This window comes from Ixodes scapularis, unplaced genomic scaffold, assembly GCF_016920785.2.
Source record: "Ixodes scapularis isolate PalLabHiFi unplaced genomic scaffold, ASM1692078v2 PGA_scaffold3__209_contigs__length_174095766, whole genome shotgun sequence".
Taxonomy (NCBI): Eukaryota; Metazoa; Arthropoda; class Arachnida; order Ixodida; family Ixodidae; genus Ixodes; species Ixodes scapularis.
The window spans coordinates 139,671,542-139,684,689 of record NW_024609868.1 but is presented as its reverse complement, the minus strand read 5'-3'; the positions used below and the strand labels follow the sequence as shown (position 1 = coordinate 139,684,689).

The 13,148-nt window shown below is 43.6% G+C and overlaps 1 protein-coding gene across 1 annotated transcript; it reads left to right on the top strand.

Annotated features, from left to right (window-relative positions):
* The first annotated feature begins 3,662 nt into the window (after positions 1-3,662).
* On the top strand, positions 3,663-12,877 carry LOC120849742. The gene is made up of 3 exons (XM_040221949.2): positions 3,663-4,060; positions 4,175-4,388; positions 12,606-12,877. Exons 1-3 carry the CDS (start codon positions 3,926-3,928, stop codon positions 12,803-12,805), a joined length of 549 nt encoding a protein of 182 aa, XP_040077883.1. The 5' UTR covers positions 3,663-3,925; the 3' UTR covers positions 12,806-12,877.
* The last annotated feature ends 271 nt before the right edge of the window (positions 12,878-13,148 follow it).

Below are 13,148 nucleotides of genomic sequence, written 5' to 3'. Positions count from 1 at the left end.
TAAGGTACAGTAGATCCTCAACTTTACACAGGTCTTATTGTGACGTTTTGTTGCTCCAGCTGGGCAACGATGTCGCATAGTCGTTCCAGGCACCCCAAGAAACACTATTTTCAAACACTGTTCATAAAATGTGGACGGGATATTTGGGATTTGGGATCTTTGAGGCCTCATCAATTTTATAAAATTAAGACTGTTCATATCTATTTTCTTTGCACAACCCCTTTAAGTTTTTCCAGTAAAAATGACCTCAACATTTATACCCATATTTCTTTGTGCATCTTTTCAATGGTCTCTGTCTTGACCTGATATTCTTGTATGCATAAGAAAAGCATCTCTTTGCTAGAGCCTGCCTAATCAAAGCAAGAAGCGGTGCCGTGCACGTGCATAATTGTTTCTTTGCAATTATCGTAGCATACCGTGCATCCGCCCATTCCACATTAAACGCCCATTCCAAAATTTCTAAGATCTGAGGAAGTGTGCACAGTAGATTGATATGTAAAATTGATGACCGGACAAGCGCCCATCCCCTATTTTTTCGCAATTATCTCGAAATTTCGAGTGGGCGCTTGTCCGGTATTTTACGGGAGACCTGCTGCTGTTTTATCCAAGTGTCCCGGCCCGCACTCCGGGAACTCTAAAAACACAGTTCCGCTGCTTCCGTCTTCTGGCTGCTCTCTCTTTGGATTGCCTTCCCGTGCTGTTGACGCTTTCATAGTTTTCTTTTTGCTCATCGTCCTCCCTGTGCAACTTATGCCAAGTTTAACTTGGGCTCTGCCACTGTACAAACCTTGTGCCCCGACAGTTACCATTTTGAGCTAGTGTGCTGAGATTGTTGTAGGACTTTTGGCTTTGGCTTTGGGTAGGTGTATGCCAGCTCTGGATGTTATTGCTAAGCACACTCTAATGCTATGCTATGTCTGCCACTGCTTTTCTTTTAGGGCCACACCAGGAGGAGGCTGCTTCCCTAGCTCCGCCAGCTCCAGCAGTGTCTGTGCCAGCGGTAGTACTGCACGAGCCAGCGGTAATATTGCACAAGCCTTTGCCACCTGGTAAGCATTTATCTTGTGCGATGCATCAAAAGCAGTGCTTCTTAACACGACAGCGTTAAGGAGCTCGCGTCCCAGAAAAGCCGACGTCGGCTGCGTGATGCGAAAATCCTGATTGATCGATAGGGTCATGGCATCACAGCCACATGACCTCGTGCGGGAAGTTCAAACAATGCAAAAATCAATTTGTTACTTTTTTTGCATTAACTGAGCCTGATAGCAACCACTTCACATGCTCCTGAAGGGACCAGACTGATGGGATTGCGAGTGCCATTACAGTGCAGTCCCGAGCATTCAAATTCAAGGGGAACCAAAGCTTTAGTAATGCAGAGTTTGAACTGAAGGTAATCTCATTTAGCAAGGTGCCAATGCTCTTTGCTATGTGAGGAAGGATGTTCTGTTGCAAAAATAGAACTGATTTGTTTTGATCAGATTTTAAATGCAAGGTAACGACATTGGAGACTTGTAGGCCTTCCTGCACATTGCAGCCATGCAGTGCTGAGAAAATTTCAGGTCGCAAAAACTGTACAAATAAGTTAGCATATGAATAATAGAGCAGTCTGAAAAGTGCACAGATTACAAATATGAACTTTACTGCAGACAAACTGACTTAAAAGGTAGCTGAGAGTGCCTTGCCTAATATTGCGCTTTAATGGCACATCTACTTTTATTTGCACGAGCATCACTGGCAACGGTTGTAGGGGCGGCTGGCACGGTCACCGTCAAGGTCTGACTCGCTTATTTGCTGCGCAAGTTTTCAGATCAAGTGAATGCTCTGCTCTCTTCAGGAACATAGACAGTGGCTCTAGTTTGTAAGTAGCTTGCTGCTTGTGACAGACGACTAAAGCATTCTCTGCCTGCGCAAGGAAATACACTGAGGGTGCTGTCACGTAGCTCCCAATTTGCATTGGATTGGCTCAGCTATTCATAGCTTCTGCTATGTGTAGCTTAGAAGGAAAAAAAATGCAGGAGAGCTTAGGCAGGATTTCGTCTATCATGTTTCATATAAGAAAGGAGTCTGAATCTTGTTTCATGGGCATTCAAAAGGCAGTGAACAAAATTGCTTTGCTTTTTATTGAATTGGACAAGTGACTTTTGAAGTGTGCCGGTGGGTGAGAGGACGACGAATTGCTCTAAAATACCGAACATCCGCTTATTCCACAATAAGCGCCCACTCCACAATTTTTTAACATTCTGGAAAATATGCCGAGGGCCCATTTTTGCATATTGATGTCCTAAGGACCACCGATCCCCCAGAGCATCATTGAAAACCTCCAAATTGCCTGCTTTGATAAAGATATAACATGGGTGAAGCAGTTTAAGGCATCCTGAAAAACCACCTAACTTGGATGTGAATCTCGTTGCCACAATCTTTTTCGGCCGTCGCAATCCTGGTAAAGGGAGCTGCGTCACCTTAGCTCTTCCCTTATGTGGAGGCATTGTCATGACGATTCGCGTGATTTGTCGCTTTGGCTGCTCAAAGCGGGGCTGCGTTACGCGCAGATCATAGTCAGTAACACATCAGAACTACTTTTTCACGCCTAAGTTAGGAGGCTTTTCAGGACGCCGTAAAAGGGTGTACATGCGTTACGTCTTTCAAAAAATAGGTGATTAGGGGGTTTTCGATGATGCCCAACAACATTCTAATAGAAACCTTTTTCTTTAAATTATAAAAAGTTCATGAGTGAATTTGAGGTAAATACCCGGTTTTTAGCTGCTTTCTCGAACATGTTTACAAACAAACCGGAGCACCCCTAGAAGACGCCACTGGCGCCGCGCATGCGCAGTGGACGGTGGGCAAAAAGCCCACCGTCGCCCATAAACAAACCATTGAATTGCGTTGTTTTCGGCGTCGGTGGGAGCCCCCCTTGCTCTTTTTTGCGTTGGAATTGTCGATTCTACGTCCTCCTAACAATGTCTGACTACTTGAGCGGCTTCAGCAAAATCAACGAGGCAAAACTTTGCGTGAATAATGTTACTTGCGGCGATTCATTTCACGTGGACGCCGCAGAATGGGCGCTACAGCCCGACTCGCACGATAAGATTCTGCTCGCTATCTTCAGTCGCGACGTCGCTCGGACTGCAAAAGTGTGGACCGCAGCTGATATGGTGGACGTAGATACTGAAAACTGCAAGTAGAATCTGGCATTACAAATCGGCGATGGCCACTGGTAACAATGATCAACATCTTCTTGTATCTACTGTTTACACTTAGCCTACTTACCCCAACGAACCTTCAAATGTGTTTTGAGGCCTGCACTTAGTTCTTATCGCAATTACCGGGTCAACGTTTGGTTTACGCGCCGCTGTCGTTTGAACGAGCTGACGACAAAAAGCAGACAAGTTCTAAAGAGCAGACGAAAGTTCGAACGATCAGGCGGCCGTATGAATTTGAAAATGCACTGAACCCGCGGGTGGCCCTGACAACTTGGCGGTTTTCTCTCGTTCATGTTGGAACAAAACAAATACATCTGGCGACCACAAAGTGTTGCCCGCACAAGCAATCGTAGTTCGACAGCGTCTCGCTTACCCTTTTCACTGCTACTCTCCACGCACTCAGACGAACGGAGCGGGCAGAAACACATGAAAACTGATCTTCAAACCTTTCCAGACTCTTTTGGTACAGCCCCCGTCGCAGCATTTTGACGAGAACGCAGGTTTTTCGTGTGGTTTCTCCGAAACGAACACCAGAATGCATGTCTCGCACGGCGACTTCTGCCCACCGCCCCAGACCAAAAATGGGCCCGACGCGCCACCACTGCGGCGTGACGTAGGAAAGTTGAGTTCGTGTATAACAACGCAAACTGCAATTACGTAACTTTCATGTTTTTTTTAGAAAAATCTCTAGTTCAACAAAAAACACACTGTATATTTAGTGAATGCAATGTCAGTGTGAAGAACTGCTTTCTATTTGTCTCTCACCAATGATGTTTATGTTAACAGTGCCCGAACAAAGGCTGGAAAATGTCCATCCGGTGGTGGAACCGAAGCTGTTTGAAGTGATTGATGGCCAGGTAAGTTGTCATGATATTTTGTGTACAAGATTTGCAATTCTACAGTTTTTAAGGAGGTTCTGGAAGATGAACCGAAAATGAGAAGTGAGCTTGTGCATGTGTTGTGTTTTGCAGGTGCACCTTAGCCCAGGTGTCTCCATACCGGAGCCAAAATTCAACTTGGCGCTATTGGCCAAAACTGACTCAAAATGTGTTATTGGAGTGTCCCGGTCCCTCTGGACAGATGATGAACTGGCGTCAAGAAGCGTCACCGGAACAGCTTGTCGGAACAAGCCAGGCTCCAAGGCCAAAAAAGAAGCGACGCCTGCGAAGATGGAGGCACTGAGGAGTGAGTGGCCATAAGACTAAATGAGAGTGATGACAGTGGGTTGAATCTCAATCCTGATTCCTTGGCTCTCATCAGCTAGATTAAATAATTGTATTTGGGGTGTGTTCAGATAAGTTTAAGCATGTGTCCCCAGTTAGCATTTTTGTTTTTCTTCATATTTTTATCTGCTACTCCCCAATATATAGAAAAAACAATATCATAAATGTTTTCTAAAAAAGAAACTTGACTGCTTCCATACAGCAACACCGTATTTTCAGGGCTTTGTTGGTTCTGTCACGTTTAACTGCATGTCAAAGCAAATTAAAAAAAACAATAACTGATTATTTTTCAAGAAGCAGTAAATTATAGTTACTGTATTCTTGAATGTTTACAGAATTCTAAAAATTATATATCACAGATAAAAAATTAACAAATTTGACTGCTCTAACATTTTTGTGACTCATTATGTCTTAAGGATATTAAACTGAGATCTTTTTCATATGTCCTTCACAAAAGTGTCGCTTATCAAAAAATAAATTGATGGTCTAGTTTATAATTCAAAATATTCACAGCGCTTCAAAATATCCAAAATTAAAAAGTTTCACAACTTCAACGTAAAAAAAAAAATTAAATTTGGAGGAATGACACTCATCTACACCTTCGTAATATTTCATTCAAAACATGTTGCATCATTTTGTCTCCTTCAAAAGTACAACGTTGTGAAATGTACCTCCCACGTGGACATTTTTGCTTAAGGCCATGGTTGAATGGCTGCCTTCCAATTTTTTTGTTCAGAACTTCACACAATGTCTTTTTGCTGGTGCACAAGTCCGAATGATACATTTGGACCGCTCTAAATGCATGTATGAAGTGAACGTAGCTCACTCAGGACAGCAGTTCGAAGCATAAAAGATGCAAACTGTGAGGAGCCTGCCCTTCGTGCTTAATTGTTGCCTAGGCCACTGCAAGGTCGCGTGAGCTGTAACATGACCCTCTGCATGAGATACTATGCTCTGTAGAAAGAAAACATGTATAAACAAGAAGCTCCCAACCCTAGACACACAAAAGGAAAAAAAAACTCTTTCAGATGTTGTTCACCTAAGTAAACTGACGGTGCTGGGAGAGCCTGGCTGGTAGGGTTTTTATGCATTTTTACATGAATGAATAAATAAATATTGGCACTCGATGCTCAAGGAAAATGCCCCTGATCGGCAAATAAGAAAGGACTCGGTAACATAGCTGACGATAATCGCCACCGAGATAAGTGGTGTAGATTATGAATGCGGCGGAGTTGACAAGTCAAGGAAGGGGGGCAGGGGGGGTATAGCTTTGTGCACTTTAGTGTTTCATTACACTGGAGGAAGGGATAACATACAGGACAGACAGACAAAACTTACAACAAGCAACAACATTTATTTCTCCGTGAGTTTGTATTGTATGTATGTGACATTAAGGGGAGGTGGAAAGGGTGAAGGTAGAAGCCATGGCAGAGAGCGTCACCTCTTGAACAACGTCACAGTTTGGGGAATGGGAGAGAAGCTGCTACGGAAGGCAGTTAATCTCTTTCCTAGGTGGGCTTATCAAGGGGAAACTGAATTTGTCCTTGGAATGATGCATGCTCAACGCCTCCATAATCTCTCTGCATATGTGGAGGTGTGACCGCCGATCCTACTGGTCGACGAATAGTCAACCGAGCAACAACCGCAATTCAACTTAGGTTTAGCGGTCAAGTGTTAACTGATCTTAGAGTCAGCAGCGGTTCCCTTCCATACTTTATGTTATCCCTTCCTGAAAGGTATATACATTACCAATATGCTTGTTTCATTCCTTAACGTGTAGCAAGCTATGCCTTTAGTTTGGAATTGGAGCTGCGGTCTCCCCATGTCTGCGTCCAGATTTATTTATTCATTTTTGCATAAAACCCTACCAGCCCAGCTCTTCCGCCTCCGTCAGTTTACTTAGACAAACAGCATCTGAAAGTGAGCTTTTTTTTTTTTGCATGTCTGGGGTTGCGAATTTCTTGGTTATGTGTGTTGTTTTCTTTCTATCGAGCCAAGTATCTCGTTCGGGGGGTTGTGTTTCAGTTTGCGCGACCGTGCAGTAGCCCATATGCAACAATTAAGCACAAAGAGCGGGCTCCTCACAGTTTGCATCTTTGATGCTTCAAACTGCTGTCCTGAGCTATGTGCACCTCATAAATGTATTTAGAGTGGTCCAGATGTATAATTCGGACTTGTGCATCAGTGAAAAAACAGGACATTGTGAGAAGTTCTAAACAAAAAAATTGGAAGGCAGCTACTGCGGCCATGGCCTTGGGCAAAAATGTCTACGGGGAGGTACATTTCAAAGCGTTTTACTTTTGACAGAGACAAAAGGATGCAACATGTTTTTAATGGAACATTACGAGAGCGTAAAGAGGGTGATTCCTCCAAAATTTTAAAAAGATTGAAGATGTTTTTTTTAATTGCACATTAAAGTTGCGAAACTTCTCAATTTCTGATGTGTTTGAAACGCTGTAAATATTTTACAGCGAAGCTGTTAAACGGGGACCAGCAGAAATATTCTTCCGCCTGGCGGAAAGTCCTTCTCGCCCTCTTTCTTTCCCTTTCTCTCTTCTATTGTAGCACGGCGAGGCGAGGGGAAAGGTCCCCTCTTGTGCCGGCTTCTTCTGAGAGGATAAGCTGAGAAAATCCCCTTTCTGAGCGACGGGTGATGGGTGCAGCAGCAGCGACCTCGTGACATACAGGTATCTTCAGCTCCTATCGCGTAATCTGCCCTATTTTTTGGTGCTCGCCAAGCCTAGCCCCTCGGGTGTAGGTTTTACGGAGATGCAAGGCTGCGCCCTCGCAGTCACTGAATTTGAGCTGTAGAAGTTCTTTGGTTTAGCCCGTGGCAAAGTAAACGCATACTTGGGAGCTGCGATGCATCCCCGCACCTATTGAAGGAACGTTCCATAGATATTCTCGGTTGATCCAGGAGCTCAAAACAGATGCGCTAGATGTGGCGACTTGAATGTGTAAGGATGACTTACATCTTTACAAAACATTCCATCTTAAAAAAAACGGCTTATCACGGTCAAACCTGCCTCAAATTGGAATCGATGGAAAAGAAAACGATGTACCAGGCGTGGGCATCTTGCAGAAGGTCTCTGTTTTCTAGCAGCGAGCACAAATTATTGTGTGCGTAACTCACACTATATGATGGCCAACAAATGTGTACGACATTTATATTGACTCATCCAAACAACCGCATGAGGTGAGAAGGCAGCAATGGTGTGTGTCGATACTAAAAACTTTTAGTGGATCGTCTTTAGCTCTTGGATAACCGTACCCTGCAACAATATATAAGCTATAACCTTTCTGTGAGCATTCTTTATCGAGTGCGGCTATTGAAGCGTGTCGTGTTATAGTTCAACGTTACTTAAATCGGTGCTGTACCACATGCTGCCACTTTAAAGTATTTTTGAAGCATTAAAAATAAGAAAAAATGAATCAAATGTAGCAGATTTTTTTTAACATGAAACACGTTTGTAATTTGTCATTGCAAAGACATTTTAGGTATACTGCCACACAGTTAGCACGGACAAACTAGCGCCAGTCTTTCTAATTTTGTTTTCTCAGAAGTGAATGATGTTTAGAAAACTGTTAACGCAACTATCCAGCCTAAGTGGCAGAGCTCAGTGCTAGACAATACATGTTGCAGGGGCAGAAATAGTAAAAAGCGCCGATGTCGCGTTCGGGCTAACAGTGCCACGTAATGCACGCATACCGCTACAAGATCAGCGCAAGCATAATATGGCAATGGAAGTATTACACATTTTGTTTTAATGGATGAAAAGTTTCAAGAAATTGTCGCAGCGCCTTGATTATCACAGCTGACAAGTCACACTTATTAACGGCTTTGGCTTGCTTTATCAAGTCGTCAAAAGCAGTCATCTCCGTGGTTTCAGAAAAAGCGTGGTTCAGGCTTGGTCGGAGATTGCTACGGTTACGCTCGTATGCTTTTTCAGTTCTATCTCGCATATATATGCTTCTTGCTCAAATAAACGGGCATCTGACTTTTCGCTCATCTTGGCCTTTAGCACGACTGTTAACAAGTTCTGAAACAGACAAAGCAAAAGTAATTTAATTAACTCAGGATTAAGGTTCTGCAAAATATTTACAAAGTTCGAGTTTCCCTAAAGTCGTCTTTTGTATTCCATTCCCCCTCCCCTCACCAACACTTCCTTTCCTCCAAATAAACAACGTAGATTATTTTATGAACCACCAGTAATAGAGCGTACTCGCAAAATGTCTATTTGGCGTATGAAAGGCTTTGTTTAAATGATCGAGCAATGGACTGGTCTTATTAAGGCCCGTTCACACTCTTACGACCGCTTACGACCTCTTAAACCTGGGTTCCTTAAAACTTCTTAAACCAGAGAACGCACTGGCGCCATCTATTGGAAAGCATTGTAAAGTCGGCGGTCCGGCATATTTTTTTTTATTTCTCGCGCATTATCCTTTTTTTCTTGGCTCGAAAAACTTTTGTAAATGTTATAAACGAGCCTTTCTATGGGTATTACACACATTTGACCTCGGAAATCCCGCAAAACCCTCGCTCTTGTGAAATGCAGTTCCAGGGTCACCGCATAGATGGCGCCACAATGCCAGTTTGTTCCCTCATTCTAAAAACATTTAAGAAATTTTAAGAGATCTCGTCTATCTCAGTCGTACTCGGTCGCAAGAGTGTGAACGGGCCTTTACTGTGCGTGACACAGCTAGCACAAACACAATATTGACATTTTTACGCAAGGGCCATGCAGAATTCAGTGTATAAGAACAAATTGATGCCTCGTAAGTTGGTGCCCAATGGAAGAACTCTTTACCGAATTGCTTGTATAAAAATAACAACTTTTCAACCATAAAAACAAAACAAAATAACACCATTTGTTTTTTGGGGGGGGGGGGGGGCGGGGGGCACTTAATTTACTGATTCACTCCGTTAGCGTTGATTGTGCAGCGGTATGCATACATTACGCGACAATGTTAGCGCAAACACGACATCGGCGCTTTTTGCTACTTTCCCCAGCAATGTATTGGCTTGCACTAAAACCTACAGCTTAGGTTGGATACTCGCATTAACAGTTTCCTAAACATCAATCACTTCTAAAAAAAAAAGAAATGGGAAACACCGGCGATAGTTTGTTGTGCTAACTTCGTGGCGTAGGGCAGCGGCATAGACCTTCCATGGTGAGATCCAGAGGGGGGGGGGGGGGGCAGGCTGAGAAGTTCTCCGGGGGGGCAAGGAGGGGGGGGGGGTGCTTCGTGCTAGCTTCTCGCCAGAACTGGGGATTGAAGCGAGCAAAAGCACGCTGGGATTTCATTTCCCATGTATTTTGTCAATAAAGGCAACGCGGGCGTTATTTTGTTTACATGCCACTACTGGAAGCTCGTTACATGGCGCGTAAACAGCATGTCGGTAAAGATCATGGCCCGGGCCTGGGGGGGGGGGGGGGGGTTCTGCCCCCTCTGGATCTCACCATGGGGGGGCACGAGCCCTAAAGCCCCCCCATAGTCTACGCCTATGGCGTAGGGTACCTATAGGTTTTTTTTACAATGTTAAATACAATTCTGTGTCGCGTTAAAAAAAATTTTTGCTTTTGCTTTAGTTTCTTTGGGACACCACAAATACTTCTAAGTGGCGGCGTGTGCTATGGTACCAATACAAGCAACGTTGAACCATAACACGACACGCTAGACTCGCCAAAAACAGGTTTAATATTGTCTTTTCCGCTCCATAGCTGCACTCGATAAAGAATGTAAACAAGCGAGTCTAGCTTACAATTCGTTGTGGGGTACAGACCGTACGGTTATCGAAGCGGCTAAACGCGACCCACTAAAACTTTCTAATATTGACATCCACCCTTGATGCCCTCTCACCTCAGGTGGTTGTTGGGAATCTGTGAACATGAATTTCATACATTTTGCTGGCCATCATGTTGTGCGAGTTAGGCACACAACAGGGCATTTTAGTAAATCGTTTTCAAAGGCCCGCTGCCACTTCAGGGGCGCGCTTCAGAGAATGCATCCAAGTGGCAGCGCAAGCTCCTGCTAAATATAGCGTGGCATGAGAAAATAGTCTGCTAAAGTTCTCCATAATTTATGCTCGCTGCTAGAAAACAGATATCTACAAAATGCTTGCGCCTGGTACATCGTTTTCTTTTCCATCGATCCCAATTTGAGGCAGGTTTGAGCGTGATAAGCCATCTTTTTAAGATGGAATGTTTTGTGAAGATGCAAGTCATCCTTACATATTCAAGTCACCACATTTCGCGCATGTGTTTTGAGCTCCTTAATCAACCGAGAGTATCTATGAAACGTTCCTTCAGTGGGTGCGGGGATGCATCGCAGCTCCCAAGTATGCGTTTATTTTGCCACGGGCTAAACCAAAGAACTTCGACAGCTTAAATTTGGTGACTGCGAGTGCGCAGCCTTGCAGCTCCGTAAAACCTACACCCGAGGGGCTAGGCTTGGCAAGTGCCAAAAAATAGGGCAGATTATGCGATAGGACCTGAAGATACCTGTAAGTCACGAGGTCGCTGCTGCCGCACCCATCACCCGTCGCTCAGAAAGGGGATTTTCTCGACTTATCCTCTCATTAGAAGCCGGCGCAAAGGGGGACCTTTCCCCTCGCCTCGTTGTGCTACAATACAAGATAGAAAGGGAAAGAAATAGGGCGAGGAGGACTTTCCCCCAGGCGGAAGAAAATTTATGCTGGTCCCCCTTTAAGGGCTAGTTTTCCCAGGATTGTGTTCGGTACGAAACAAATATGTCTACACAAAACTCCAGAGTAAGAAGTGTTTGTCGGTTGTCTGCTTGCTGCGGTCGCTCATAGATCGTGGCAACATTTCTTCGGAGGAAGAAGAGCAGGAGGGGAACGAGCAGCGATGTGCGCAGCAGTGCGAATGGTTCCGCAACCGCCGCGAGGCTCCTATTGCCTAAAGTTCCACTGCATCAAGCGCTTCAGAGTCTCTCGCGAAAGAGCAGATCGGTCGCCTGGAAAGCCACCGCCGAGAACAGAAGCTATAGCTCCACTGCTCCTCCTTCTGCACCAGAGTGGAAAGGCTTCAAGTTTTTAATTATAAACTAGACCAGCAATTTATTTTTCGATAAGAGACGCTTTTATGAAGGACATATAAAAAAAAGTTTGTTTACAACCTTTAATGCATAACGAGATTACGAGCCCCAAAAATGGGGCAGAAATGTTAAAGCAGCCAAATTTGTGAAGTGCTTATGTGCGATATATGATTTTTACGATTCTGTGAACATTCAAGAATATAGTAACTATAATGTACTGCTTCTTTAAAAATATTCAGTTTTTTTTTTTGCCATCTTGATCATTTTTTTTCTTTTGAGAACACATTTGTGATTTCGTTACCTGCATATATTAGGGAGTATTTAAAGATATGAAGAAAAGCAAAATGCGAACTGGACTCGCATGTTCGATGAGCTAATTCTCATTAGGTTTGTAACAGGAAAGTTGCGTCACATATTTAAGCTGAAACCATAATATGGTTTCAGCTTAAATATTGCTGTATAATAACTCGTGTATTCTGTCCTGCATTAATGAAGAAAGCACTGACAGTTCAAACTTAAATTTTGTTTTTATTTTCCCGGATGCCTTAAAATGGTGGATGGACATCACCCTAAACAAGTGAAGCTTGGAAATTAATTACAAAGAAAAACAAATATTCTCGAAATCCAAATTTGAATTTCCCGCTTGCGGCTGGGCATTGCCCTTTTTGTTTTGTGGCTGTATTGATTGCTGTTGCTGGCATGTATGCAAACTGCTGATGCAAAAGTTCATTGGTAAGAGATTGTAATTCTGCTTTTACACGGAAAAAAATATTTTATGCTTGAATCTAAGAAATTCCTCGTTATACCATTAACCTCTTTAAACAGCCTCGCAGGAAGCAAGTTTATCACGTCTGCGGTATCAGTCCCCTTGTGGTGTAAGTTTGTAGCCGCGGTGCCTGAGTATTTTCCACTTTTATTATAAAATTACGCAGTTTTATCCCGACTGATGGCCAGCCTCATATATTTAGTGTTCATGTTATCAGTTTGGGTGGGCATTTGTCAGGATATTGTAGTAGATATGAAGTGTCTTTAGTCCTAATGAGTTGTGTTTTTGGTTTTCTTGCTTCATTTCAAGGAAATGATTTGTTGTAGAGGACTAATCTACTTGTTTCCCTTGTAGATGTGCTGGGGAGGTACGTCTCACTGCATCCAAGGGCCAATGAGGTGGACGTCGTGAGGGTCGCTGCCTTAAATGATTTAATGACGAACTACCTGACAGACTGTGGCCGCAGGGCCAAAAAGCGGTTAAACCTGCTGGCTGCGAGGGAGGCCATGTCTGCAAAGGAGGCCACGTCTGCGGAGGAGGCCACGTCTGCATGAATCTTTTTTTTTTTAACCTGGAATTTGTGAGATGTCTTTTTTTTACTTTTGTTTAGCAGAAATAAAAACCTAAACTGGATTAATGAAACTTTACATGAAAGTTTAATGCGGCAAACTTGTGCCGATAAAAAGAAAAGGAAAAAGACACCATACATGATTTGATAGCGACGGATAGGGGACTGCCTTCAAGCAGCCACAAGAATCTGCTTATGAGTGTGTGTGTATATATATACATGCCGTCTGGAAAGTTCGCCCTATCGAACTTTCCGAGTTTGAAGAAACAACAAGATTGTCGATCCATCTGGAACATCCAGTCACGCAAAGAAGAAAGATAAAAAGAACT

Bases quoted from the DNA above. Each gene is read 5' to 3' on its own strand.
- LOC120849742 (XM_040221949.2), top strand. From the start codon at position 3,926: ATGCAATGTCAGTGTGAAGAACTGCTTTCTATTTGTCTCTCACCAATG. The intron at 4,061-4,174 runs GTAAGTTGTCAT...TGTGTTTTGCAG, and splicing joins TTGAAGTGATTGATGGCCAG to GTGCACCTTAGCCCAGGTGT. The intron at 4,389-12,605 runs GTGAGTGGCCAT...TTTCCCTTGTAG, and splicing joins GAAGATGGAGGCACTGAGGA to ATGTGCTGGGGAGGTACGTC.